This window comes from Aquila chrysaetos, chromosome 5 (assembly GCF_900496995.4).
Source record: "Aquila chrysaetos chrysaetos chromosome 5, bAquChr1.4, whole genome shotgun sequence".
NCBI lineage: Eukaryota > Metazoa > Chordata > Aves > Accipitriformes > Accipitridae > Aquila > Aquila chrysaetos.
In genome coordinates, this window is record NC_044008.1 from 62,110,976 (window position 1) to 62,138,714 (window position 27,739).

A 27,739-nucleotide genomic window follows, 5' to 3' on the forward strand; every position below is an offset into this window, starting at 1 on the left:
GTCAGTTAGAAAGACTGAAATGCTGCTTTTTCCCTCTGATACAGAAAACTACTATATTGGATATTGTTGAGTACGGGTTATTTTACTTGGCAAAAATAATGATACTCTTCTCCTCATGCTGTGTATATTTTTCTCATCATATTCTCTTCAGGACACACAGGATGAAACAGCTGTACTTTGGCTAGATGAAATTCAGGATGGGATTCATAGGGCTAATAAGGACACAGAGGAGTCCGAGAGATGTAAGTATTGTTGCACAACATTGCAATTAATCCCCATTATCAACCAAATACTCATTACTTAAGGAAAGGTTGAGAGCTAGAAATGTCATGTAAATGCGGCAAAGGAAATCAAATGCACTTACGTGCTCCTGCTGTAGTAATTTTTCTTTGAAAAGTGAATGTCAGATTCTTCAAATATTGCATTTCTTATCTTTTGGGGGGATGTGTGAGTTTTGCATGTGACCATGTTACCTCATTGGGCAAATCTCTTATCAAATTGTTTGTCACTTGCAACTAATTGTGTGTATCTGTGGGTGGTTGGTTAGGTGTGAGAATGTTTATGTGCACAATTTAAATGGTGTTTTCCTGTGTGCCTTACCTTTTGTTTGTGCAGCATGCTGTTCTCTTGTCTCAGTTCTATTAAGTATTTCTAGACTACCTCGTGTCTTTTTGAAATAGAGACAATAATATGCATCAGTGATATCCACCTTTGCTCCCTAGCAGTTTGCAGGTGGACTGGCCCACCCATCATTACATCCCAGTCTTTATAACGATGTCATTTCTGTCTCCAGAAACAGTGAAGTAATTACTACTCTTTGCTTAACTTGGGGTGTGTGTTTTGGGGTTTTTTTTTGTGGGTTTTTTTTTTTTTTTTCTTGTTGTTGTTGGTTTGGTTTGGTTTCTGACTGAAGCTTTCTCTTCAACAAAACATGAGGGTTTTTAAAGTCTTCTGATAAATTCTAATGGCCTGTTCTCTGTATATGCTGTTTGTTTGCTGGGTACCACATGCTTCAGAGAGCTTGTTTTTATACACTTTTAAAACATAATATTGTTCTATTTGCATTTACTCTAAATCTCTAATTTTCCATTACATTCAACATTTGCACCTGTCTGCTTGTTTTGCTTGATCTGTACAGTATTAGTAAACTGATTGTTTTCTCTCTTTATAGTCACCTGATATTTTCCTTGATTCTGTTTCTTCATCTCTGGGGTGCTGATAAAATGTCTTACTTACCACTTCCAAAACTTCTAATTTGATCTTAGGCTGATACTTAAAGCTATCCAAAGATGCACAGTCAGTCCATTCTGATTTTGCTTTGAATAGGCAACCATACTGGAAACTGAAAAGTTTAATCTGAGTCTGGAATCTCTGGTGCCTTCTGAAACAGGTTGTCCAAAGACACTGTGGAATCTCTGTCCTTCGAGATTTTCCAAACTGGGTCAGACAAGACCCTGAAGCTAGCCCAGCTTTGAGAACGAGATTGGACTAGATTGCCCTCCAACATGAGCTCTTAATGAATCTGTGTATGAGATATGTAGAGTTTCTGGCACAGTTGATTCCTCTTGTCCTTGCTCTGTTGGCACAGAAATGAGCTTGCTTTTATATTTGTGCCTTGTACATTTGTATTCTTTATTTGTAGATGTTTTGGAAGAGAAAAATCAACAGGTTCACAAAAAGCTCTCTAACAGAAGACGCAATGAGTTTGTCCAACTCCATGGCCTAGTTCAGTTGTTTTTAATGACATTATTTGGTCCATGAATTTCCCTGTCAACAGCCTAAAAAAAAAAAGGGGGGGGGGGCAGGGGGAGTAGGGCAAAGCTTTACCTGTTCATCTTACTGTTTGTTCCCAGTAGTACCAGTGCAATTTTTTCACCATTTTCCCACCCCCTGAGCATTTTGGCAAGGCAGCAGCTTGAATGCCATGCCAAGGAACATCTGGTCAAAACCAGGATTAAAGTATGTGCCATTAAGCCTGCATAAGATCTTCAGGTACCCTTATCTATCCATGTACAAACAGACATTTTTGCAGTCTTACCTGGTGCTGAAAATTACTGTATTTCACGTTTGCTGTGTCAGTGTGATTCTTGTGCTCTTGTGAATGTGTCTGTATTTGAGTTGCAGTTCTGGAGTAGCCCTGGAATGACATGTTGTAATTTTTCTCTTCCTCTGCCCCCTGGTTTTTCCCAATCAGGTTTTTATATGGAGTAGTTTGTAAACAAGTCTTTTTTCACTAGGGAAGAATGGTACTAGTTGTTAAAAGGGCCTCTTTTAAGTTGTGACTGACTCTGCCAGAAGAAACTGCCTTAACTAAAACGGATGTCAAGAGTAGAGCTAAAACATTCTGTGTTGTTGAGAAATAAATATTGGTGTTAAATCAACACTATACTGGGACTCGGGACATACAAATTATGTGCTGTCAGGTACAGTACCACATATGGTTAGATATTCCGTACTGAAGAGGCCTCTATACTGCAAGTTGTCGGATTGTTTTTTATTTCTCTTTTGTATTTATATACACTTAAATATTTCTGTATATACACACACCCCTCAACTGTAAGTGTGTGTTCATGTTGCCTTGCTCTGTTCTGTTGTTCTGTGTTTGCTTTGAGTCACTGAGCCCATGAATGCCAAGATAACCTGCTTCCTTGTGTTATCAAAGTCTCCTTAGGAATTCTGGCCATCAATGAAGCAGTAGACCATGGTGATGTTAGCCAGACCCTGAGCAGCTTGCGTTCACAGGATGTTGGGCTATATGGAGTCACTCCAGAATGTGCTGAGACATACCAACGAGAGCTGTCAGAAGTCAAGAGAAGAAAAATGGCAGCAGGTAAACCTTAAGTAGTTAACTGTTAGTGAAATAAATTCAAGGTTATTGCATGTGAAATCGGAACCAGAGGTAAAAAAGCTTCTGGTGAGAAGTCTTGTGTTACAGGTAGCAATTGCGGATGGTTTGTGAACTAAGGTTAAAAAAAAAACCAACAAAAAAAAAAACCCCAAAAAACCCAAAACCTGAATTGTAGAACGTTCTCCACTTGTAGAATGTGTTGTATTTGGGTAGTTCTTGTATGAGGTCATTAGGGACTCGGAAACATTCCTTCTGTTGCTTGGAGGAAGGAGCATCTGTATATGTGGATTTCCTAGCTGTAACATTTGTATGCGGGAAAGGTAAAACACTTGTCTGTTTTTGAGACTTACACTGCAGTTTCTGCTCTTAGGGGGCAATGGCAGTGAATGGGTGAAACACTGGGTGAGAGGAGGCTATCACTATTATCATAACCTGCGGACCAAAGAGGGAGGATGGGATGAACCAGCGGAATTTGTGCAAAATGACACACAGCTGTCACGGGAGGAGATACAGGTAGGGTAGATAAAACCTGCTCTTTCTCTGAAAAGTTGACATTCCTACCATTCCCATCCTTAAAGCAGCTCTAAGAGAGAACACTTCAGTGCCATAGTCATGTTAACAAGCTTAGTAACTCATTTATTTCACTGGGCATCATCAGATTGTGTGTGTTGAAACTCCCTGTCCTATTTCAGAAAAAGTCATCCTGTTGATAAAAGCGTACAGGACCATGGTGTTGCTCTTTATTGAAAGGCAGCTTTGAAGTTTCTCATAAGAACAGTATGGAAAGCTGATGTAACATCATCCTGTTTCTTGTATCTCCATTCTCTTTCTGGCTCTTCTTCTCACCATAACGTTAATCCAGAGCACTATATCTGGAGTCACTGCGGCATACAACCGAGAGCAGTTGTGGCTGGCCAATGAGAACCTGATTACAAAACTTCAGGCTTGCTGTCGAGGATATCTTGTTCGCCAGGAATTCAACTCAAGAATGAATTTTTTGAAGAAACAAGTCCCAGCCATCACTTGCATTCAGGTAATGATATCCTTTAATTATGTTTGAAACTTGTAGTCTGCAATTGTTTTCTATAGACAAGCTTATTGACAGTTTTTGTTCAATTCAAACAGTTACAGCACACAATTGTCTTCACCTCATTTTGCAAATTACCTAAAGGCGTTTCCTTCTCCCAAAGACTTTTGGTATATTATTTTCTTTTCCATGTCATATATAATAATAAAGTCTTCTCAGGTAGAATTGGAGAGAGAAAAACTTATTTGAGGAAGCTTTACCTATCACTTTATTATCCGCTTCAGTGTTTTGGGAATAGGGCAGTATGAATTGTGTCATATGTCTTTATGGTGATAATTCTGTGCGATGAATTACTACTGTGATTCCTCATGAATTGAAGAGAAACAACATGGTTTTCAGTATTCCTGAGTAAGATTCTTCTCCTCTTCAAATTTGACCAGGGATTTGGAGGATTGAGGACCTCAAAGAGATAGTGGGATAATTCAGCATGAGGTTGGGCACATTTACAGGAGAACAATGAAAAAATCTTTCTCTGATGTTGTAACTGAAATGTGTGCGAATGAAATAGATGCTTTGCACCCTATTACGACTTTATTATTTGAGCACTATATGTGTGTGTGTTTCTGCCCAAGTAGCACATGTTCTGCCTGTATATCTGAAAAAAACCCACAACAAAATACCCCAAACCACTCCCAGCTTGTTAAAATAACGCTCTCTCCCTTTAAGTGTAGTCCAACCCCTTGCCTAACTTCTATTCCAAGTTTTCGTAGCAGTGAGTCTGCTCTGAAGGCTTATAATGTTACATCACCGTTCTTGCCAGCAGCAGCATCTAACGTGATCCTCGTGTAGAACAGTTTTGTCAACTTGACTGTTTAGCTATATCCTTGATCTCTAACTGTGCTTCAGAAGGACCAGGGTCTTCATGGGGTAATTCCAAGTCTCTCGTGACTGCAGTTGGTGAAACAGTTAACGCTTCACGTTCACACTGTGTATCTCCTGATAAGATAAGCATGTCTCCCTCACGTTTTACTTAGCCAAAAGGGAAGTCAGAAGCTGAGGAGCAGAAAGAAGCTTAAATTTGTAATTACTTCTCTTTAATTAGAAAAGTTACGTCAGTGCGCCTATTTTCTGTTTTCAGTCCCAGTGGCGTGGCTACAAGCAGAGGAAGGCATATCAAATCCGCTTGGATTACCTGCGAGCACAAAAGGACCAAGTAGTTAAGGTAGTGAAGGCTCCCTGCTGACTCTTTTGGTAAACCTTTTGGGTAGTGAACTTTGTAGGAAAGGTTTTTGTCTGAGTATTTTGGTTACCCTTCTGTAGATTCAATCAATGACCAGGATGTATCAAGCCAGAAAACGTTACAGAGATCGTCTGCAGTATTTCAGAAACCACGTAAGAGGCTATCTTGTTACATGAATTCAGTACCTGACTTTTGTACTCTTTCCAGAATGAGGTCAAGTGCTTATCTTTTCTTTTTTTCTAATCCTAGATCAATGATGTTATAAAAATTCAAGCCTTTATCCGAGCAAACAAAGCACGAGAAGACTACAAAACCCTCAGTAAGTATTGCCAAGAGAATAAAACTGATGTGCCTCGAATCTCTATTTGCAAGGGATATTGCTAGTGTGACCTATAACATCAAGGCAGTTTTGAAGAGTGATTGCGATGAACTTGGTAGGGCAGTGCAGAGAGTAGGTAGTTCTTGAGGCTGAAGGAAAGCTTGATTCCAGCTGTTGTTGCTGCTGAAAAACAGAACTGTAGCTTTGCAGTTAACTTCGGCGGTGTGGACTACCCTAGGCTGATACTGACTTCATTCTTTACTGTTTGCTTCTCTCGTGATTTACTCAAAACAAGAAATTCAAAATGTCAGAAGCTGTTAGACATGGTGGTGCTAATTTTATTCTGGCTACTCCTTGATGTGCTGTTTAAACATAGATAAGGCATATATTTACTTCTGTTTCCCATCCCCTGTTTTCTTGCTTATTTTTAGTTAATGCTGAAAACCCACCTATGGCTGTGGTTCGGAAATTTGTCCACTTGCTCGATCAGAGTGACCAAGATTTTCAGGAGGAGCTTGAGTTAATGAAACTGCGTGAGGAAGTTGTAACCTTGATCCGATCCAATCAGCAACTGGAAAATGACCTCAATCTCATGGACATCAAAATTGGGCTGCTAGTGAAAAACAAAATTACGTTGCAGGTAGGCAGTGTGCTGATGGGAGACCAACTGCAGATTGAACTGAGCCCAGCAGTAGTTAACATACAGAGTTCCCTGCCTTGGATGTCACTTGCTCAGGCCCAGTGGAAAACATTGCCCCAGACTTGCAGATTTTACTCCCAGTATGTTCTTACTCCATTCTACTAATTTAGTATGTATCTTTAGAGAGAAAACTGTAGGAGGAGAAGAAACAAGAGCTGAAGCTAAAAAAGACACACACCAGACTATCTTGAGCTAATGAATGTGACAGATTGTGTTTGAAGGCTTTGAGAACTCTGTTTTGTTGCTCCTTTGTGGTTAAACAAGTGACGTGCCACAAGCTTGGAGCAAGGGGGGTGATGTCAGAGGCAGGAGACACACTCATGCCACTTGGTGCTTGTTCATTAAAGGAGGCCCCCTCTATCACTTGGCTGACGTGATTAATTTCACAAAAAAACCCTCTTGCTGATACAGCATTGCCTTTTCTTCCAGCTGAAGTTCTGGTCAGCTTTTCATTTGGTCCTGGATGGCATGACACTAGGCTCCTCCCAGTGTAAAATCTCAATTGGTGTAGTGAAATTAATCTCGGAAGGAGGCTTGCAGTTTTTAGGCTGGTGCCTGCAGTGAAAAGTGCCATTGCTGTCACAGTATGCTGAGGTAGCAAGCTAGCTGAGTATGAAACAGGATTTTTAGGTTTTAAGCCCAATTTAAAAAGCAAAACATTTTTAAGCATCTTCAGGTTGCTGCCAGCTCTGGTAGTAGTTGCTGCCAAGAGTCACTAACCCTTCTAGGCTTTTGGACAAATTCAGGAAGTCAGGCACAAAGCAGAACATGTACTTTCAGTCAGAGAAATTGCTGCCATAGCAAGTAATGCTTCACTTTAATCGTCCCAGGCATACCTTGACCTTGCCTTTCCACATACAAGAGAAGTGAGCTCTCAGATGCAACTGTTTTCCAATACTGCTAGTTATAAAATACTTAAGAGTGGAATCTGTCCCTATTCTTTTTTTCCAGGATGTCGTTTCTCATAGCAAAAAACTTACCAAGAAGAACAAAGAACAGCTCTCTGACATGATGATGCTGAACAAACAAAGGGGAGGTTTGAAAGCTTTGAGCAAAGAGAAGAGAGAAAAGCTGGAAGCCTATCAACATCTGTTCTACTTACTTCAGGTAAGCAGCTTCTAACGCTGCTCAGTAACCTCTTGTCATTGAGGCTTATATGTGTTGGCACAGTCTTTGCTTATGCACTGTAGTTTTGAGCCACCATAGTTCTTAGCAACACTGGCCTCTGTGGACATGCACACTAAGTAATTTTTCTTGTTGTTGTAGACTAACCCAACCTACTTGGCCAAGCTGATTTTTCAGATGCCTCAAAACAAATCCACAAAGTTCATGGATTCTGTCATCTTCACACTGTATAACTATGCATCCAATCAAAGAGAGGAATACCTGTTGTTGCGGCTTTTCCAAACAGCATTGCAGGAAGAGATCAAGTATGTGGTAGCATACAGCACATTCTTGCTGTTGAATCAGTTTTGACAATTTCTCGAATTGAGGCAGTTTCCACATTATGTCTCATGCTTATATGCAGATAATGTTAACTTGTCCCTTCATTGTCCTCTTCCCATTTCATATCTGTTCTTAACATAGTCTATAAAGGAAGAGTCAAGTATGTCCATTGAGGATGAGGGCTTTCTACTTCAGTCAAGATTTCACTGCTCAACATGGCAGCTACTTTTAATCTGATGTAAAGTCATCCTAAAATTCAGCCTAATCTCAATTGTCCAGTGTCTGGTTATAAACACCTCCAACAAATGGCAAACTCGGGCTTTACAAGCCAGGGAGAGAACTAACACTAAGCTCTCTGGATTTCCAAAAGCTGATGAGGAGGCTGAAATAGAGAGGCTTTATTGTTTGACATTTCTATTTACTGTCAGTGTTAGGGACTCTGGCTGTCCTTAGGCATGTTTTGTTTGATCGGTTGGGCTTTAGGAGCTCGGTGTTACATGACTTCAGTTCTTTACAATGCAGAGCTACACAACTTGCTGTGAAGAAGAATGTGTAATAAAAATTTTTGAGGAACTACTCAAAAAGCATTCCCAAGAATGCTTGAAAAGCATGAAGGTGGTATATGCCCTGAAACAAATAACAACTCCTAAAAGAGATTTTTTTCCCCTTAAATTCATGCTTGGAATAGTAATCTAAGGAAATGTAGACGCTTCATTCTCTACTGCTGTATTTCACATAGTGGTATACTAAAATTGGCTTGTTTTCTTATTTTAAACACTGGAAGAAACCTGCTGTTCTTTTTCTTCTCTACATAAAACATGCTCTGTTTCCTTTGTATTTTTGAATTGTGCTCTCAAATAGAATGTACGTTTGCGTGGCAAGTTGCGTTGGAATACCCAAACAGAGGTCATAAGTTTCTTGCCTCATCTGTCTTGAAGTGTTCCAGTATTGTTCTTATACAGTGTTGTAGTTTATTGCTGTATTGAGATTTTTAGTACAAATCCATCATCTGTTTTGTGAGGGTGATGCTCTATAACAGTTTGTTTTATGCTGAGAAATGTATCTAAAGCTGACAAAATTATGTGTACCTCATATTTCATATAGATTCTTTCTTCTTTAGATCAAAAGTAGACCAAATACATGAAATTGTGACTGGGAATCCTACTGTTATTAAAATGGTGGTAAGTTTCAACCGTGGTGCCCGTGGTCAGAATGCCCTGAGGCAGATCCTGGCACCAGTTGTGAAGGAAATCATCGATGACAAATCGCTCAATATCAAAACTGATCCGGTGGACATTTACAAGTCTTGGGTTAACCAGATGGAGTCTCAAACTGGTGAGGCCAGGTATGGGAATTGTTACTACTGTGTTTTTCTAAACATTGCTTGGCTGCTTTGCACTGCTCGATTAATCATTCCAAACTATCCTTGGCTTCACTGCATGCATCTGTCCAAATGATACCAGCTTTTTCATCTCCTCAAGACGGCTTTCGTCCGAGAGTTCTAAAGATCATGTTCTGGTGATGGTGCTGAGGGTATTGAAAGGGAATCTCATTGGGAGGTGGAAGAAGAAATGCTCTTTGGTGTTTGCCTATGTGGACTTGATAAGTAGCTATGAGATGCCCTCTAACCTAAAAGAAATCATGGTAAGAAAAAGTATTTGGGAATCGGTTCCGTGTCAGTCTCTGTTAGTGTCATGTATAGCCTGTGAAAACTTAAGTACTATCTGCAAGTCAACAAAACCTCTTTTGCTGGAGGAGAAGCATGACATTGCAGTTCTTTTAGTCGTAACAACTTTCTAATATCAGCCACTGATGACAATTGGATTGTGCTAGATGGTTTTGTCATTCTGCTTTCTTTTTCTTCCAATGCATGTGATTTGCTAGAAATTGAGGTTTCTGTTGTGTTCTATTGAGCTGTTTTGGGTTTTTTTTAACATACTTTAAAACAAAAAAGCAAGCCATACAGATGAGTGAGTTTCCCCATTCAAAGCAATATGCAGTCATATATCTTGCCATATGCCTGGTTGAAAATTCTGGACGTGTTAAAAATGCAGGTGAAGAAGTGTGTTCAGTTCCTTCTCTTTACATGAGATTTAGGAGATGCTTTTATGAATTATCTGCTTCATCTGTCTGTCTTCACTGGAATACTATGCAGTAGTTTCAGCTGATGGAGAAAATGTAACTACTCGTTTGGCACTGCTTCCTGCCAAGAGCATGTTATAGCAATTTTATGGATGCTGTTCTAGCTTCTGGCTTGTGTCCAAGTTTTTATTATTTTGATGTTCAAATGTGTAGCTTGCTTTTTCACCAATTCATTTGCAGCCTGAATTACCACTACATGTCATAGATGGCATTTTTTGCCTAGTGTGCACGCTGTGAAAAAGATAGTTTTGAGTTAACTGGGCCTTTTCTCACAGTGGCCATTGTAAGGGAGAGTAGAGGAAGTAAAATAAAGAAGAATTCAGCTCTTCCAGTGCCTAAAACGTTAATTGGAGGCAATGCACAGCTCTTGGCAGCCAAGTGAATATAATTGTTTCCATGTCGAGCTAGAAATTCTTGAAATATGCTAGCTTGAGGAATATTCACCTTCACATGTTTGACTTTTTCAAATAGCAAACTGCCATATGATGTTACACCTGAACAAGCTCTAAATCACGAAGAGGTGAGGACGCGCCTGGATGCCTCAATCAGAAACATGAGGACAGTGACAGACAAGTTCCTGTCTGCCATTGTTAGTTCAGTGGACAAAATCCCGTGAGTCTGGTGTACCACAGTATTATCCCTGGGAAGTTGTTGGTGGGTTTATGCTTGCAGCAGTCTTATTTGCCCTTTTCTTTCTCTCGAAGTTATGGAATGCGGTTCATTGCCAAGGTACTAAAAGACTCCCTGCATGAGAAGTTCCCCGATGCTGGCGAGGATGAGCTTCTGAAGGTGAGGATCTAAACACCTTTGTGAATAATTGTCAGCCAAACTGGCTGTGGCAAGCACATCTCATTCTTCTCCTTTGTTGGCTGTATGTGTGGAGAGGAGTGCATGTAAACCTATATAAAGCTTACTTATTTACTTCTCCAGATAGGAAATGTTTCACATTGGGCTTTTGATTGTTAGCTTCATATACATCATATGACACAATACATTGTTCAGAAGGAGGTATCCTGTTGCTTCTGCTTTGCTTTTAATATCTTGGGCAGTTGGTCCTTTAGGTTTCTTGACTTGGGGTACTGTTGCTCCTAGAAAGTAAACCTTGGTTTTGCTGGTATGATCACAGCCAGCTGCTCCTTTCTTGAAGAGACAGTGTCAAGTTAAAAAGTCTGTATGCAAAATTCTGGTATTCCTAATTCCCCGATCTGTAACACCCTAGGATATTTTGACAGCAGCATGTAGAGAGTCACTTTGCATAATGTCTAGTCAGTTTTGTATTTTGCATTTCAGTAGGTTTGGAGAACTAAAAGGATCCTAATAGTAAGCACTCTGATGAGTATAGCTTTGGGGTTTTGATTGAAATTTCTTTGTTTTTATGGGTTTTGGTAATTGTGAAGGCCTTTATGTCCACGACTGCTTTGCTTGTTAATAAAACAGAGTTTGGATCTTAGAATACTTGACAATGTCTCTTAAAACTTCTCTGCCTCTGCTTCATTACAAAATAATTAACAATCTGAATGCTGTTTTCTTCTCTCTTCTAGTTCTGTGCTTTCCCATTCTGAGACATCGATTCTTTCTATGCAGGTGAATTAATTTCTTCCATCTGTAAATTTAGGTGGAAAACTGCACTTTTTGTTAATCCTTGTGGAAACAATGTAACTGTCCACATGACTGCATAGATTTTTTTTTTTTTTTTTTTTTTTTTTTTTTTTTTAGCATCCAAACGCTACCCATGTAGTATACTGTTCTTCTCCCCCTGCAAGTTTGGAAGTTATTAATACAGTTTCTTTCACAGATGTGTTTTCTTATTACTGCTAGTAAACAGCTTTGTTGTCATCCCATGACATAATCTGTGAGAGTACAGCAGGGGCTTGCATGAAACAGTTGTCAAAAACGTGACCTCACTGAAAGCAATTAGTAATTTCTGGGGCTGCTCAGCAATGGCTAGATTTTTTTCTCTCTGTTTTCAGTTGTTTGTTCAGACCCCGATCTCTTCCATGCATTTAAGTCACGTGGCAAGCAGGCAAAGCCAAGATTCAGTGAGCTGGCCCTCTGCATATTTCTGTGAACCACCAGAAAATGCTAGAGCATGTGGTGTGAGAATTATTGCTTTACATAAGCATGTTGGGTTAATTCCTTTTCATTGCTGGAATTATTTTTGGCAAAATATCAAATACAGGTTAGAAGTATATCTGTGAACATATGGATAATGTGAGACCTTTATTTTTGGTTCCTTGAAGTTTATTGCTGCTCACATTTGACTAGGTAAATTGGATTTTGAAGCATCAAATGCCATTCATCTTCTGTACTTCTGATTTTCTTACCTCCGGATTAAATGGCTTCTCAGTTACTCTTGCTAACTGAGGGTCTGTGCCTGAAAATGTTGCTGGCTTATCAAAGAATTAGTCTGAAAGAGAAAAGGGCTTTGGAGAAGGAATGGAAAGTAGTTTCCTCAGTTTAGCTCCTTGGTGTGTCATGCTTCCTCACCATTTTTGCTTTGTCAGAGATGGCAGCCGATTCTGCATGCTTCTCTAAGAATTAGCTCTTGTTCCATACTGAAACTGCACTACCGGGTTCCTCTGTACCATGATCGTTCTGCCCTCTGTTAGACTAACTCAATTACTTTTAATTCTCCTGATAGATTGTTTCATGCTCATACAAGTAGTCCATTGGTAACTTGTAATATCTGCTGTCTGTACATTTTTAGAAGTTGAAGTTTTAAATCTTTATGCATAGGAATATCTGCTGCTGTATTGTCCTGTGACTAGTAGTGCTCAGTCTTCCCTCTTTGTGTTGACCATCCTATTGTGTCTTAATGATTTTTTTTTTTTTTTAAATTATTTTTACACTGTAGATTCTTTGGGATAGTGTATGCTTGTATACAGCAGCACAGCAGATCCTTTAGCTTGGAAGGGCCCGCTGGCTTACAAGAAAATTTATCAAAGCACAGTCAGGGTAGTTTTAGTAAAATTCAGTTGGGTCCTATACCACTGTTTCTTGATGTGTTTCTTCTCTACTCAACTTTTCGCAGATTGTTGGCAACTTACTGTATTATCGCTACATGAATCCAGCCATTGTCGCACCAGATGCATTTGACATCATTGATCTTTCAGCTGGAGGTCAGCTGACCACGGATCAACGCAGAAACCTTGGTTCCATTGCAAAGATGTTGCAGCATGCTGCGTCCAATAAGATGTTCATGGGAGACAATGCACACCTAAGCATCATTAATGAATACCTATCGCAGTCATACCAGAAATTCAGGTAGAAGACCTTAGCTAATTAAGTTGGGAAGTTTGGCAGAGGGTAACATTGCAAGTAAAAAGGGATAATAATAAATTTTAAATATGATAAATTCTATCTCTGTCAAATATGCGGTCTGTTGAAAATAAGAGATTGCACTCCAGACTGCCATAAGCATCAGTGACAATGGCAGATAAAATGTGTACCTGGAATTTATGAACAATACATTGTATGTTAATGAGATTGTGAAGTCAAGTATTTAGACTTGGGAGTTTCCAGAATAAAGGTTGCTTTTGCACATGTCCACATCCAAAGTATCACAATAAACAACTAGAATGGACATACATTCTTCTCTCTGATATGAACATTGGCTCTCCATGAAAACCCAGTGGTGCTCAGGAATAAAGCAGGTTAGCATTTAGCTGTTCATATATTTGAAGTAGGCCTTTGTTCGAGGATTGTGATCTTAACACCTTTCATGTTTTGGAAGAAAGAAAACCAGAGATTGCTGGGAGCAAGGGGTGTTACTGCAGTGGAGGCAGGAGGACGTGTGAACAGGTCACTGGAGCTATAGACCAGTCCTGTGAATGCTGAAAATAAGCCAATGTCAGCATGGCCAATGTCAATAACTGCCTTTACTAGATTACTTCTGATGTGTTTAAACTAAAGCTGACAAACTGTAGTATGCCGTAATGTACCATAGTTTAAAGAAGAGAAACCATGCTTGGGATCGTCATGGGGAGTTAATGCTCTTGATGCATCACGTGACTCTGAGTCATACTGATTCTTCTTTTCTCCTCCTTTTTTTCTGCAGACGTTTTTTTCAGGCTGCCTGTGAGGTTCCTGAATTGCAGGATAAATTTAATATTGATGAATATTCTGACTTGGTGACTCTCACTAAACCAGTTATTTATATTTCTATTGGTGAAATCATCAATACACACACTGTAAGTATACATCAGTCACAGTTGCTCAGTTGCACAGTGCTTACAAAGAAAATTCTGCTTCTGGCTGAAACGCAAAGTTACCAAATACAAGGCTGAAAGTTGTCTTTCGAGTATAGTGTGCAAGAGCTTGTTGGTTTATAGGATTAAGTAATTTGTTTGTTGTGGCTTCTCTGAAGTTTCTTTTGAAAGTATTTGCGTATGTGATAATGGCACAGCTTTGAATGTTGATATTGCTGCTTTGGAGTTCAGTGAAATAAGATCTTTTTCTAAAAGATACCAGCTCAAAGTAATGTAATTTTACTGTCTAGAAAAGGATGTACGATTAACGACATAAATGTTCTTTCTGTTCATCTAGTTGCTCTTGGACCATCAAGATGCAATTGCTCCTGAGCACAATGATCCAATTCATGAGCTGCTGGACGATCTCGGAGAGGTTCCTACAATTGAGTCCTTAATAGGTGGTCTAGTTTATTGTATTTAAGAAATATGTGATATTACCTTAAATGATTTGAAGTGCAATAAAGAAACTATCTAAGGAATCATCACAGGTCATTTAGGAGGATGTGCTCTAAAAAACAGCAACAGATTTGTTCCGGTGTATTCTCTCAGACTGCAGAATTTGTTACCCTGAAAAAAACAGGAGTTCTTTCTCTTCTCCCCACTCACCTCACTCCAGAAGTTTCTAGAAGGCAGGCAGTATTTTGACACGTTTTCTTTGTTCCATTATGCTGGAGCCATTTCTGGGGGCAAGGGGTGGGGAGGGGTGTCTGTTCCAGCTTGTTTGCAAAGATCTGTCTTCTGTTCTGGAGATCTGTATGCATTCCTTTCAGAGTCCGATAATAAGTCCATTAAATGATGCGTGTCCTTGTAGGGATCTTTGGCAATTGGACAAACAACTTTTTCCCCTCCTTTAGAGTTTTTTCTATACGTTAAGGATTTTATCCTCTTTCTTTGCTGGGGGAGGAAGGAACTGACTTTACTCGAAAGTTTTCTAAAAACCTGAGTCACAGTTCAATGCTTCAGGATATAACAAACACTGGAAAGTTGCACAAGCCTCTCCTTCCTTGGTTTCTATGTTGCAGCTATTTGAAGAGTGAAATTGGGGGAGGAGGGGGGAAGGAGGTGAACAGAGTTTTTGTGACAGAAAAATGCTTGTCTTGAAGTCGCTTGATGAGAAAGGTTGGAACCGTTTAAAGGAATGATTGCTAGTACGTTTTCTTCTGAGCACTGGCAAAGAACAGAAGTGCTATCTGAGTGAACCTAGCCCTTGAGTTTAACTAGAACTTGCCCTCCTTCCCCATTTCATTTCTCCTGTGTGCATTGTATTGAGGTGGTTAATATGTCAGAATTTAATCTTCCTGCAGCCCTTTAAAAAAGGGAGGCGGGAGGGGAAGCATCCTAACAACTGTTGTAATGAAAGTTCAGACACAATTAGAGTAAGAAAATCTCCTTTTGATGGGATAGCTTACTTTGTTTAACAGAAGATTACAAGCTTAGTTGCCAAAAAGGGCTTCGCTCTTAGCTTGCAAAATTCATTCTAATGAGGACACGGACATAGAGGCATGGTCATATTTTTATTTAAAAAGTATTTTTGGCAGGTCAGCTACTCTTCTTAGTAAAGAGTGAGATGCTGAGATACAGTGTGGAATACACATACATCTTTAAGACATATGAACTAGTGATTTTGTGGTGCCTTTCTCTCAGTTTTACGAAGAAAACATCTGTAACATACTCAAGATGGTTTTTTAAAAGCTGGTTTTGGCTTTTGAAGGGTCCTTTTGACAGTATAGGAAACAGTGTAGTTTTTCTGTGGTCTGTTACATAGGGAAAAGTTACAAAGCTGTAGCAGTCAAGAACGTAAAGAATAGGATTTAATCTATAAACTCTTTCTGCTTGGCAGGGGAAGGGTCTGGCAATATTAATGACCCCAACAGGGAAATGCTAGCAAAGACTGAGGTTTCTCTCACACTCACTAATAAATTTGACGTTCCTGGTGATGAGAATGCAGAGATGGATGCGAGGACGATTCTCTTGAAGTAAGTAGGGGGTAACTGCCTGGTATATTGCTGAAGAGAACAAGGAACCTGAATTTTCACAGTTAATCTGCATGTGAAAATAAGAGAATCAAAGTGTAATTTAAACAAACATGGGACTGTTACTCCAAATGCACTGAGCTTGTAGCCATGTCTTTTCAATGCTGCGGCTGTTAAATGTGTTCCTGTTAGTTCTTTGTCACTGTTGAATTTGTCATTCTTTAAAAGTCTGTCTTGGATGGTTCTGGAGGGGAAAACTGCCAGAAAAGAAAACTTTCCAGATGTGAGCAAGTGTGACAGCAGCAGTTGAATTTGCCTGCATGTGAATAATTTGTAAAGATCATCTTAAATAATCCGTAGTATACATCACAATTGAGTTTTAACTCTGAAGTCTATTAATGTAAAATTTAGGTGAATCAATATTTGTGTTGCCTGTATGGAAATTTTAAGGGTAACTAAATGTCTAGAATATGCGAATAAGGCTTTGTTGCTAAGTTTGCTAGCTCCTGCAGAATTAGTTTCTTTACACAGCCTTTGAGAGGATTATGTCTGTATCCTGTTAGCGAAGCAGGAGACAATGGTAATTTACGATACTCTCCCTGTAGCTTTCCCCTGTCTGTGGGAAATATTTCCTTAGGGTACTTTGGTGTTGCTGCTCTCCTCTTTTGGTTTATGATGCGGTCTCCTTCTCTCTGCACTTGCTGTGCCCCAAACCTGACTCTTAATAGATGAAGACTAATAGCCTTTTTGGGAAATAGAAGTGTTATTAACCTAATGGAAAGAGAGCAACTGACTGTCAGGGATTTCGTTATTGCCAGACTCTTTATTCTGGAGGACTTAAAACTGGCCAAGAGTCAATATTAGTACTAAGCAAATCCCTCTTGCTGAGATGTATAGAGCAGCTACCTGACATTCAGATGCATATTTACCCGCCCTGATGCATTCCCGCTCAGATACTAGGTAGTTTAACTGAGAATTCTTCAGATTAGCTTATACTTGGCCTAGATGGACCAGTGATCTCCCAGAAGAAAATCTTGTCTCCAAAAATAACTTTAACTGGTCTTCTCAAAAGATACATCAGCATTTCCCTACCTGCCAGAAGAAGGTGACGTTGATTTCAAAAGTAAAGATTTACCAGATGTGCTGGTAGTCACATAAATTGTGGATGATGAGGAAGTTGTGCATGTGATGCACTTTGTGCGATGCCAGAAATAATTCCAGCCTGACTGTGAAGTACTGAAGGTGCTATTTGGTTTCATTCTGTGGCTCAAGGACAGAATTGCCTCAGAGTGGGCACTGGCTGCGATTAAGTCACAGCTGAGATCAAGGAATGACCCTGTCTGTCACCAGATTGGAGTCAGGGATCTGTTTTGGCTCAGTTACCATACGCATAAGAAAATAGTCCTGTGGAGTTTTTTGATACCTGTTACAAAGCACTGAAGTGCATTTACGGATGGATAATATTATAGACTCTTTCTGGCTGCCCAAATTCGCTGTTGCTGCTACCTGCTTTACCTTTCACCTTGGAATTGCAGCTCCTGTGGTCCATGTGGCAGTACTGGGGCTGCCTTGGAATGTATGGGGTAACACCTCTGCTGTTTGAGGGGTACTGGGTAGCAAATCCTATGTACTACATAGATGAACCTTTCAGGGAACCAGTTTCTGATAATGTACTGTCAAAAAAGTAAAGTCCTTCTCAGGGTTCTGGTCTGGTCTAGCTATGACTACCTAAGCATGCATCCAGTGATAATCTGACCTTAGGTAAATCAGTAACATTGGTATTATTGCAAAACAGAACAGTATTGAAGGTCCTTCAGTTTAAAAGTTTTTTCTCCCATTCTCCTTGATTTCTTTGCAGCACAAAACGTTTAATTGTTGATGTAATACGCTTCCAACCAGGGGAGACGCTGACTGAAATCTTGGAAACTCCAGCTACCTCAGAGCAAGTACGAAGTTATTTATCTGCATTCTTTTTAGAGTAGGAAATTGTCATCTAGATATATATGGGTATACATGGGAATCTGCATTTATGTATTGCAGTGAAGCTGTCTCCACTGATGTTGGAGCAGTGTGTAACAATAAGAAGGAGGGAATGTAATGGAAATAAATTGTATGTGTGAATCTTATTCCTCTGGTAGTTGCTAGAAACTATTTTTCTAGAAGACCATTTTAATTAGCAGGTAGGCTTCTGCTGGTTCCCATACATGGAATGTGTTCATCAAATGTGGATTTATTGGAGGCAGTATGGGAATGACCAAGCAAAACTTTTTATCCTATGTTATGCCAGAGGTCAGACAATCTGTTTCTGTTTCTTTGTCACCTTAAAATTGATCTGCTTAAGAACTTGTAATTTTTTGTTTTCTTTTTCTAGGAAGCAGAGCATCAAAGAGCTATGCAGAAACGGGCCATTCGTGATGCTAAAACTCCTGATAAGATGAAAAAATCTGTGTCTGTAAAGGAAGGTTGCAACTTAAATCTTCAAGGAAAAAAAGATAAAATCAAGACAGGCCTGAAGAAGTTGACAGAACTGGGGACAGTGAATGCAAAAAATAAATACCAGGAACTAATTAATGACATCGCGAAGGTATGCCAATCAGTGGTTTCCTAGTAGTTGTAGTGGAGTTTTCCCACAGTTTGCAGCATTGTGAAACTGGCATGAGTTTTCAGGAGGAGTAAGTTTTGTAGTAGCTAATTTACAGACACGAAGCCTACCTTTTGCCACGGCATTTCCACCTCTTGGCATTTGGGAAGTCCTTTATTTTTATAGGACGTTTCTGTTTTCTCAAATGACTCTGTTGCCAGAATTTCAGGCACTTTAAGGAAAGGTGTTATAGCTTGGAGGGGAAGTCCTGATGTGTGATCTTTTTTTCTGCTCCTTTTTACTAATTTAAGTAGCACCTCTACAAACTTAATCACATGAGGAAGTTTTGCCCATAACTTAAAGACATCCTAACTATTATTTTTATTTAAATGTACCCATTCAAGAATACCTGAATGATAAAGGGGGGACCTGAGAAAAACTTGTGTCGTGGTTTAACCCCAGCCAGCAACTGAGCACCATGCAGCTGCTTGCTCACTCCCCCCGCTCCCAGTGGGATGGGGGAGAAAACTGGGGGGAAAGAAACAGTAAAACTTGTGGATTGAGATAAGAACAGTTTAACAGGACAGAAAGGAAGAAAGTAATAGTGATAATAATATGATGTTAATAATAGTAAAAGAATTGGAATATACACAACAGGTGATGCACAATGCAATTGTTCACCACTTGCCAACTGACGCCCAGTTAGTTCCCGAGCAGCGATCTGCCCTGCCCTGGCCAGCTCCCCCCAGTTTATATACTGGGCATGACTTCACATGGTATGGAATATCCCTTTGGCCTGTTTGGGTCAGCTGTCCCGGCCGTGTCCCCTCCCAACTTCTTGTACCCCTCCAGCCTTCTGGCTGGCTGGGCATGAGAAGCTGAAAAATCCTTGACTTAGTATAAACAGTACTTAACACACTGATATTTTCAGTTGTTGCTATCAACATTATTCTCATACTAAAGCCAAAACATAACTCTATACCAGCTACTAGAAAGAAAATTAACTCTATCCCAGCCAAAATCAGGACAACTTGCAAAAGTGATCTAATACTGTTGTACCTTGCTATGGTGACAATGTATTTTATATCATGTTTACCAAAAAACTATTTGGGAAATGTTATATATGTAAAGTGAATAATTGCTTTTAGGGATCCAATTAGAATTAATCATACTGTTGTTAATATGTACCAAAAATGAAAACAGAAGTTGACTTGAACATGTGATATTTTTTGTTCAGGTATTAAGGTAACGTATACTTAAAGATGGCCAACTAACAAAGACAGATAAGAATGTCTGTGTGCTGCTGTGGTTATAGTGCAAGATACCTTTCCTACCCGGCGGTGGCAAAAATTGCTGCCTTCCTTTAGATCATGGACTGTCGGTGCCCACTCTAGTTATTGCAACTAGGACAGCATTGAACTTTGAGAAAGCAGCAACAGGTTCAAACGAACTGCTGTGTAGAGTTGGTTAGTTCCAAAAATAGTCAACACAGAGAAGAAGTAATGATGCTTAAACTGGGGCAAGTGCAACTGAGGGCTCCAGCTTGTAGCATGAAGCAAGATTAAGCAAAACCAAATGATGCGTTTTGAATACTCTGTGCTCTGGGCTTGAGCAACTGGAGAGCTCAAATGACTGTTAAGTCTCTGCCTGCCTTTCTCTGTTGTGTAGGATATCCGAAATCAGCGTAGATACCGTCAGAGAAGAAAGGCGGAGCTGGTGAAGCTGCAGCAGACATACAGTGCCTTGAACTCCAAAGCCACTTTTTATGGGGAACAAGTGGATTATTACAAAAGCTACATCAAAACCTGCTTGGATAACCTGGCCAGCAAGGGCAAGTAAGTATTTCAGAACCATGCTGTGGCCCTAGAAGTGCTTCTTACAGAAAACACATGTATGTTGTTGCTAAGAATCATAATGCGATCTGCTCAAAGCTCCTCGGCCAAGCTCTTCACCGCAGCAATAGTTCTAGGGAAAGGGTCTTAGTAGTGGTGGGAAAATACGGGGAGAGAGCAGTGTCCCGAGTGGGGTCAAAAAGACATACTTGAAAGAATTTTGGTCCCTCTGGGAGAGGGGAGTTTAGAGAGTCCAGTGGGAACGAAGCAGGTTGTGCAGATAATGCACATGCTGCTCAGTCAGTCTGTCCTGTCATCCTTTCTAGGAGCAGAGGATGAAAATAACATAGTTACCTACAAGGAAAGCATTGATCGTGAATTGTCCTCTTTTTATCCCAAATGGAGTTAGTTGTAGGGCAAGATAATTCAGATTTTCTTAAAAAAAAAAAAAAAATTAAAAAGAAAAAGTGTCTTCCTCCCCAGTGAGATGTGGGAAGAGCAACTGCCAGTGAAAACTGAGGCAAGAAAGTTGTTGAGTAACCTCAGCCTTCTCCATGTCAGTTGTCACCAGATCCCCTTTTGCCTAATGATAGATGATACTGTTTTCTGTGAAGTACCATGTGGTTATGTTTTGGGCTTTTTTTTGTTGTTTGTTTTTTTTCTTCTCCTGTAGTGTAAGTGTTATTGGTAAATAGTAGAAAATCAAAGATCTGATCTGAGCTACAAGTGCTTTGTAGATAAACTCACTAGTAGAAACACATCATCTACCAGCTGCATTGGTCAGAGTGGATTAGCTGTACTGGTTCTATCCCCTCATCCAAATAGGCTTAAATGTTTGCTGTCTGAAATCTCTCTACTCGTTTGACTGATCATCTTGTTTAATTTGGGTTTTTTTGTTGTTGTTGTTTTCAGAGTCTCTAAGAAACCTCGGGAGATGAAAGGCAAAAACAGTAAAAAGATTTCTTTAAAATATACAGCAGCTCGACTTCATGAGAAGGGAGTGCTTTTAGAGATTGAGGACCTGCAAGTTAACCAGTGAGTATTTTTTAAAAACTCTTTAGAGCTAAATAACCTTCTCGGAGAAAGAGGAAAGCAGGTCTGTTGAATTCTTGTCTCTCTTTGAACTAGTCTAGGTGCTGGCAATTGAAGAACAGAAGCTCTGAGATTTGTTTGAGATAGTGACAGATTGTCTTGAGGTTTTGTTCTTGGAATTTAGCATTGTTGGTAGACATAACTATTAAAGCTGAAGAAATTGTTTTGGTGATCTAGGCTGGTATTCCTAGGGCCAGGAAACCTTGCATAGTGATCACTTGGCAGTTCTCTCTCTCTCTCTTTTTTTTTTTCTTTTTTTTAATCTTTTTTTTCCTGGTTGAAGCAAAGGAGGTCTTTGATTGAGAACTGTCATGGGATTTAAACATGACAACCTCTTTCCACCCGCCCCTTCCTTGTCACCCCTACAGTCATGGAAGGGTGCCTCCTCGGGTGAATTGCCACTATGGTTAATACCTCTCACTGTTGAAAAATCAACTTAATGCTAGCTTGAGTTTGTCCAGCTGCAGTTTGTTAGCCTTGAGAACCTGGTATATCTTCCGTGAAATATAGACAATCTGCCTGTTACTAGAATTTTATTCAACCCTGAATCATATTTTGTACTTTGCGCACTAAATGAGGATGGATGTGCAGCACTAAAGTAGACTGTTTAGACTGCATGGGCTAAATTACTGTCTTTCCTACTATGCTTGTGTGAAGGTGTGATCTACCAGACATAGAATCTCTTAGGCTTCCATTCATTGTTGTATTGAGTCTTGTTGGCTTTTATGGTCCCATTCCAAATGGGGATATAGAATAAAGAGTTAAGAACAGAATTCTTAGAAATTTATCTTCAGGTTTCATCTCGCATATTCTCTCCCTGTTTCAGTAGGAATTATGTGTTCAGTAATGAACTGTGGGTTTTCATTTCTCAAATTTCATAGGTTTAAAAACGTCATATTTGAAATCAGTCCAACAGAAGAAGTAGGAGATTTCGAGGTAAAAGCAAAATTCATGGGGGTACAGATGGAAACCTTTATGTTACATTATCAGGTAAGAACCGTCCTATTTAGTAGTGGCATATAAGTTCGGCTTGCCAGACTCTTCATAAAAATAATAAAGACATGTTTTCTGCCTGAACAATCTGAAAAATGCTCTCAAAACCAACCCATTTGTTGCAGGGAAAACAGATGCAACACAAATGGAGGATTCAGACTACTCTTGTTTCTTTACTAATGAAAGCCTGATGTCAGTCTGTGTTCTTAGTTACACTTACATGTACGCACACAGAACAAATGCATGCATTTTCAACAACTTCCTGCTACAGCAGAGAGATCGGGAGTCTGTGGCAGTGGTCTGGGCTTGGGTGTGGTGGCTTTAGCTGGTCATCACATATTGGTGTTCTTTCTGCCACCCTACACTTACCTGTTTCTTTAGCCATACAGTTCTTAAGAGTCTTCAACCTTTACTTAGGCCAGGCTACTGGAACAGGCATACTAACTGACCTTTTCCCAAATGGTTCCCCATTCTTCCTCCCATGCCAGTACTGTTATGCCTGGTGTCTCTTTTCCCTTCTTCCACTTCTGTCTCTACCCACCTCCCACCCAGCTTGGGTGTCGTTAGGTTTGTTAATCGTGGATGCCTCGGGGGTCTCAAAACAGATTGTGTGCAGGAGCACCTCGCATTGTGGGAAGTCCATGCCACCTAACTGGCTGCTGGGAGGAACAGCTGCCTCGCGCATGCCATTCATGTGTTCTGAGGACTCACCTAGTTCATTCCAGTCCTAATCCATTGGAGCTGGTCATGAACTTCTTGAATTCATGGGGCTACCCAAGGTCACTCGCTCCTCGGGCACGTGTGTTGCTGTACCACTATGTGTTTGTAGCACTGCTTTGCAGAAAAAGCAGATGTTCTGCGAGGACAGCAACGAGAGAACTGCCTTTGGTCATACAAGTATAGCATTAACAGTGGCATCAGTTAAAAAGACTTGCATTGCCATTGCCAAAATTTTTACAGAAAGCAGCAGAAATAGCTTTATGATTTTTTACTCCAGTGTCACCCAGGCTGGACAGCTGCAGGAGCCAGATTTGGATTTTGGAACACACACAACATTTCCCTGGCGTAGTACTACATGAACGCCTTCTTCAATATGTATTGTTCAAGAGCAGGCTTGCTGAAAGAAATTTCCTTGCTGAGATAAATCAGTGCAGGGAGTCCTATTGCTCTGTCAGGTGCATCACTGACAAGAGCAAAGTGTAGCTAGAAATACTGCCTACATAAACACCTGAGAGACTGAATCAGCATTGTGTACATAGTCCTAATATAGATGCCATTTCTTACTCTGCCCTAGATTGCAGTGCTCTAAACCACCTCACTGAGACCTGTGGCAACGAAGAATTTTAGAAATTGATGCTGTGGAATGGTGTAATATTTCTTGGGTACATAATATAATTAGGCACATAGGGAGACCCTTTCTAAACATTACAACAACTTTATAGCTACTGTGCAAATGAAAAGCCTGGAGATGACTAAATCTGAAATTTGGCTTTCTTAGAATGGTCTTCTATTTCTGCCCTCTTCGGTAATTTTTTTTTAATAAACGTAGATTAAAAAAATTAACATCTTAAATGCCTTAGAGCAACTTTATTTTTCATGCAGTATGAGCGGATCTTTAATGAGTCTCTCATTTTTCTATGTTATGCCATGTACTTTGTGATAGCTATTCCTCAAAAACCTACTGTACCACAGGGTGTTGTATATTCTTTATAAGCTCTTGAGGACTCCTTGCTCATAAAGGTATTCTCTTTGGCAGGATCTTTTGCAGCTGCAGTATGAAGGCGTTGCAGTCATGAAGTTGTTTGACAGAGCAAAAGTGAATGTCAACCTTCTGATCTTTCTTCTGAATAAGAAATTTTATGGGAAGTAACTGACCTCTGCTAGCAAGTCTGTGAAAGGGGAGATGAGTAGAACCCTGCACATACAACTTTTAATGACCTAGCTATGTATCAGTATATGCCCATGCTGTGCTAAAGTATATCAAATGTATCATGAAGGAGGACTAAGAACCTCTTGTGAATTGATAACCCTGACTGAGTCTGCAGGGAGTTGGTTTCTTGTTTATTTATGATCTTTTATCTTCAACTTTGAAGGTCCCCTGAAAAGCAGTTAATTTAGAATGTATTTTTACATGGCACTGGGGATTAAACTAATACTCTAGTATACTTAGGGCATCTGGATGCTTTATTTGCCTAATTGTGTGCTTCATGAGGCTTGAATTCTTGTTGCGTGTGCAAAGAGAAAGCTGGCACTGTACAGCAGTTGGTTTGCCTCTTCCTGAAAGCAAAAAAAGGTTGCAGATTGTGTTTGGACTCCAATTATTCTGTAACAGCAATGACCAAAATAAAAAATGGTCAAAGTCCAGGTTACCCATTTGTTTGTGAGCTTGCGGTGGTGGCCGTGGACAATTCCCAAGATAGAACTACTATGGTCTGCGGAATCAGTAAGCGTCATAAATGGTTGCTGAACTATTCGTGATTATGTACTATAGCCACATAGAACAGCTTTAGTGTCTCATTTTTCTTGATTTGTTTCTGTTTATTACACTGTAATAATTTACAGATGGCCCCTTAAACAGAGGGACTGTGGAATGTATTTACTAGGGCTTAAAAAGAAGCCTTTTGGGGAAGGAGAGGGGAAACTTAAAAAATTTCTTGCAGCATATTGACTTTTAATGTTGCTTACAAAGCATTTGAAATGTAAAAAATAACTTTTTTCCAGTTTAGAGCAATGTTCTATATATATCTGTAACTGATGCAATAAATGTTAAGCTCTACCTGCAGACTTGTCAAAGGAAGAGAACTATCTTAAACAGGTTAGCTTTTAAAAAGTTACATTTTTCTACCTATACTCAAGTTCCCATTTCTTTTGCTACTTTGTAGGGTTTTTTTTCAGCATGGTGGTGGTGCTGGTTGTTCTGCTATATCCAACAAAAATGCAGAGACTCTTTAAAAAAAAAAAAAAGAAATCTGACCTTGAAATTCATCGGTTGCTCCAGCTCTCCCCCCAGTTTTTTTCTTAACATTTTTATTTTTTAAAAAAAGGACATAGCTCTTAGTTGCAAATTTCAAGTTATTCATAGGTCACTTGTGTTTTTCATTCAGATTACTGAGTTTAATTGAACTGCTTTATCTCTGATCTATACTGAGCTAGTTATTTCAGCTTAGATCTTTTTTTCTCATGAAAGACACTCATAGTATTGGAAATGGCTACATTCCTGAGGATAACTTTTCTGCAGTCCTCTCAGAAACAAATATTTATTTCAACCTGCTGATGTCTAGACTGTATTTAAACATATTTTAATGTTGGTATATGTGTGGTCCAACCCAGTAACAAAAATTACTTGCCAAATCCAAGATCTTTATGGTCCAGATAGTCTGAAACAAGAGATACCTCAGAAGTGGATTTCCACTGAAATCTGACAAAGAGGTCTGAAATGGGATAAATGTCTTGCCTTGGGTTTTTTTTTGTGTGGTTTTTTTTTGTTTTGGTTTTTTTTTTTCCTGCCTCTGAATTTGCTATATTGTAGAAGGACTTAAAAAATGAATTCCTTTAGATTAAGGGATGATGAGAAGAATGGTGGAACATTATAAAATGATTGTTAGCAAAACGCAGCTGTACTCTGCAAGCTCTTGAGTGACAGGGATTGATTGCCCTCCCCTTTTTCTTTTTTCTTTTTTTTTAAATGAATACTTTTAGTACTTTTCAATGTCTCCAGATAAATTTCAGCTGGGATTCAGGGACAAGGAAATGAGGTGTTAAAGGCCTGTGTAGTACCCGTGTGGAAAGCATCTTTACTATGTGATTTACAATAATTCCCTTGTTGCCTACACCTATTGAAAAAACAGGTTTTTGGCAAAAATTAAAACCAACTCAGTTCTTTGAAAATAATCTTTAACGTGGGAAAAGAGTCTACTTATTTTAGCTGAGCAACAGTATGGCACTTTGGAGGTTTTTTAAAAGGAAACGCTCTATTAAAAGATCCAATCTCAGCACTTAATTATATATATTTTATCATTTAATGGTGATTTAGCTTTGCTTGCTCCATTATGCCACTGTATTTACCATGGGAGTAGCTACAAGTACAAAGTGTGTTGTATGTCTTTCCTGGTAAAATTTGCCTTTGTAATTCACATCTAAGTAAAAAGTAATTTGTCCCCACGGGCTTTGTGTGAACTCCTGACTGCAGGCAGCAGCCATGAACACGCAGCTGGGTCCCAGGCACAGTGTTGGCGGCAGCAGCCATTGCCATCGGTGAGTATGGTTAGGCTGCACCAGCACCGGGGAAACCACCGTTTCTCCAGAGGTCTCCCACCTCCTCTGCGAGTCAGTCCTGGCCTTTCTCATGCCTGGGGGACTGGCCATGGTGTGAGGAAACAATGGATGACACAACACACCTATGGTGGAGGTGTGGACCTCCTGACATGACTGTGTGCCCCCACCCTCGGGACCTCCCTGTGGCTCTGTAGCACCCTACAGGACCCATGCTTCCCACTCTCCCAGAACACTCTAGCCCCATCCTAGTAGGATGAGCACAAGTCAGCCCTCGATGGTGTCTTACTCTCAATTAACAGAAATGTCTTTTGATTCAGCTAGGGTGAATGGCAACGTTCTCATAGATGCTGCTGCAACCTGCTTGGCCTTCCACAAGCCTAGCACAGTACTGGTGTTCTCCTTGCCATTTGCTATGGCTCTACAGTGTCCTCGTGGCCCCCAACTACCTCAAACCCTACCCCAGAGCCAGCAAACACTGCCCCAAAACTCTGGCCACCAGACCCTGGCTGAGTACCCCCAAAACCCTCTAAACCTGCCCCCAGGGCCCTGAAACACCCCAAACCCTGACTCAGGACAAGTGAAAATGTTGATCAACCAAAGTGATGAACACAAGATCTAGGGTATTTCTGCCTCCCAAGAGGAGAAGTGCCGTTTCTGTTGGCAGGGAAAGTGGCACCTGCTCTTATGGACCGTCCGTGTGAAAGCAGCGAGTGTGATCTACTGCCACTATATTGGGCAATATAAAGAATTAATGGAATCAATCACCGGGACAATTTCTGTGTTGGGGTGCCAGGAGCAATGCTGAGGTGGTCCCTGACATGAAGGCAATGTGCTGTGCCTGGATGAAAATGAACCTGACCTGAACCGAACAAAGCCCTCTGGCACCAGGGGGCTGGAGGTGGCTGGTATCCTGAGCTGTCCAGGGGAAATACCCGATTCTGGGATTGCCCCAAATAAAGCTGCAGTTGCATCCACCTGGGGACATCTGAGATCACTGAAGGAGAAGCATTAAGCCTGGGAA

At 40.1% G+C, this 27,739-nt stretch overlaps 1 protein-coding gene across 2 annotated transcripts in view; it reads left to right on the forward strand.

Annotated features, from left to right (window-relative positions):
- The window catches only part of IQGAP1 (IQ motif containing GTPase activating protein 1), a 76,929-nt gene extending 50,325 nt beyond the window's left edge, over positions 1 to 26,604 (forward strand). For both annotated transcript variants that reach the window (XM_030013329.2, XM_030013330.2), the window contains exons 16-38: positions 152 to 242; positions 2,663 to 2,830; positions 3,219 to 3,361; positions 3,711 to 3,881; positions 5,014 to 5,097; positions 5,196 to 5,267; positions 5,365 to 5,434; positions 5,866 to 6,074; positions 7,086 to 7,241; positions 7,401 to 7,564; positions 8,701 to 8,925; positions 10,194 to 10,334; positions 10,427 to 10,511; positions 12,754 to 12,986; positions 13,780 to 13,912; positions 14,268 to 14,370; positions 15,813 to 15,948; positions 17,804 to 17,891; positions 18,317 to 18,529; positions 20,195 to 20,361; positions 21,271 to 21,393; positions 22,332 to 22,440; positions 24,200 to 26,604. In XM_030013329.2, coding sequence (XP_029869189.1) covers positions 152 to 242; positions 2,663 to 2,830; positions 3,219 to 3,361; positions 3,711 to 3,881; positions 5,014 to 5,097; positions 5,196 to 5,267; positions 5,365 to 5,434; positions 5,866 to 6,074; positions 7,086 to 7,241; positions 7,401 to 7,564; positions 8,701 to 8,925; positions 10,194 to 10,334; positions 10,427 to 10,511; positions 12,754 to 12,986; positions 13,780 to 13,912; positions 14,268 to 14,370; positions 15,813 to 15,948; positions 17,804 to 17,891; positions 18,317 to 18,529; positions 20,195 to 20,361; positions 21,271 to 21,393; positions 22,332 to 22,440; positions 24,200 to 24,313 — 3,198 coding nt within the window. In that variant the 3' untranslated portion in view covers positions 24,314 to 26,604. The remainder of the gene's footprint in view (positions 1 to 151; positions 243 to 2,662; positions 2,831 to 3,218; positions 3,362 to 3,710; positions 3,882 to 5,013; positions 5,098 to 5,195; positions 5,268 to 5,364; positions 5,435 to 5,865; positions 6,075 to 7,085; positions 7,242 to 7,400; positions 7,565 to 8,700; positions 8,926 to 10,193; positions 10,335 to 10,426; positions 10,512 to 12,753; positions 12,987 to 13,779; positions 13,913 to 14,267; positions 14,371 to 15,812; positions 15,949 to 17,803; positions 17,892 to 18,316; positions 18,530 to 20,194; positions 20,362 to 21,270; positions 21,394 to 22,331; positions 22,441 to 24,199) is intronic.
- Positions 26,605 to 27,739: the final 1,135 nt, after the last annotated feature.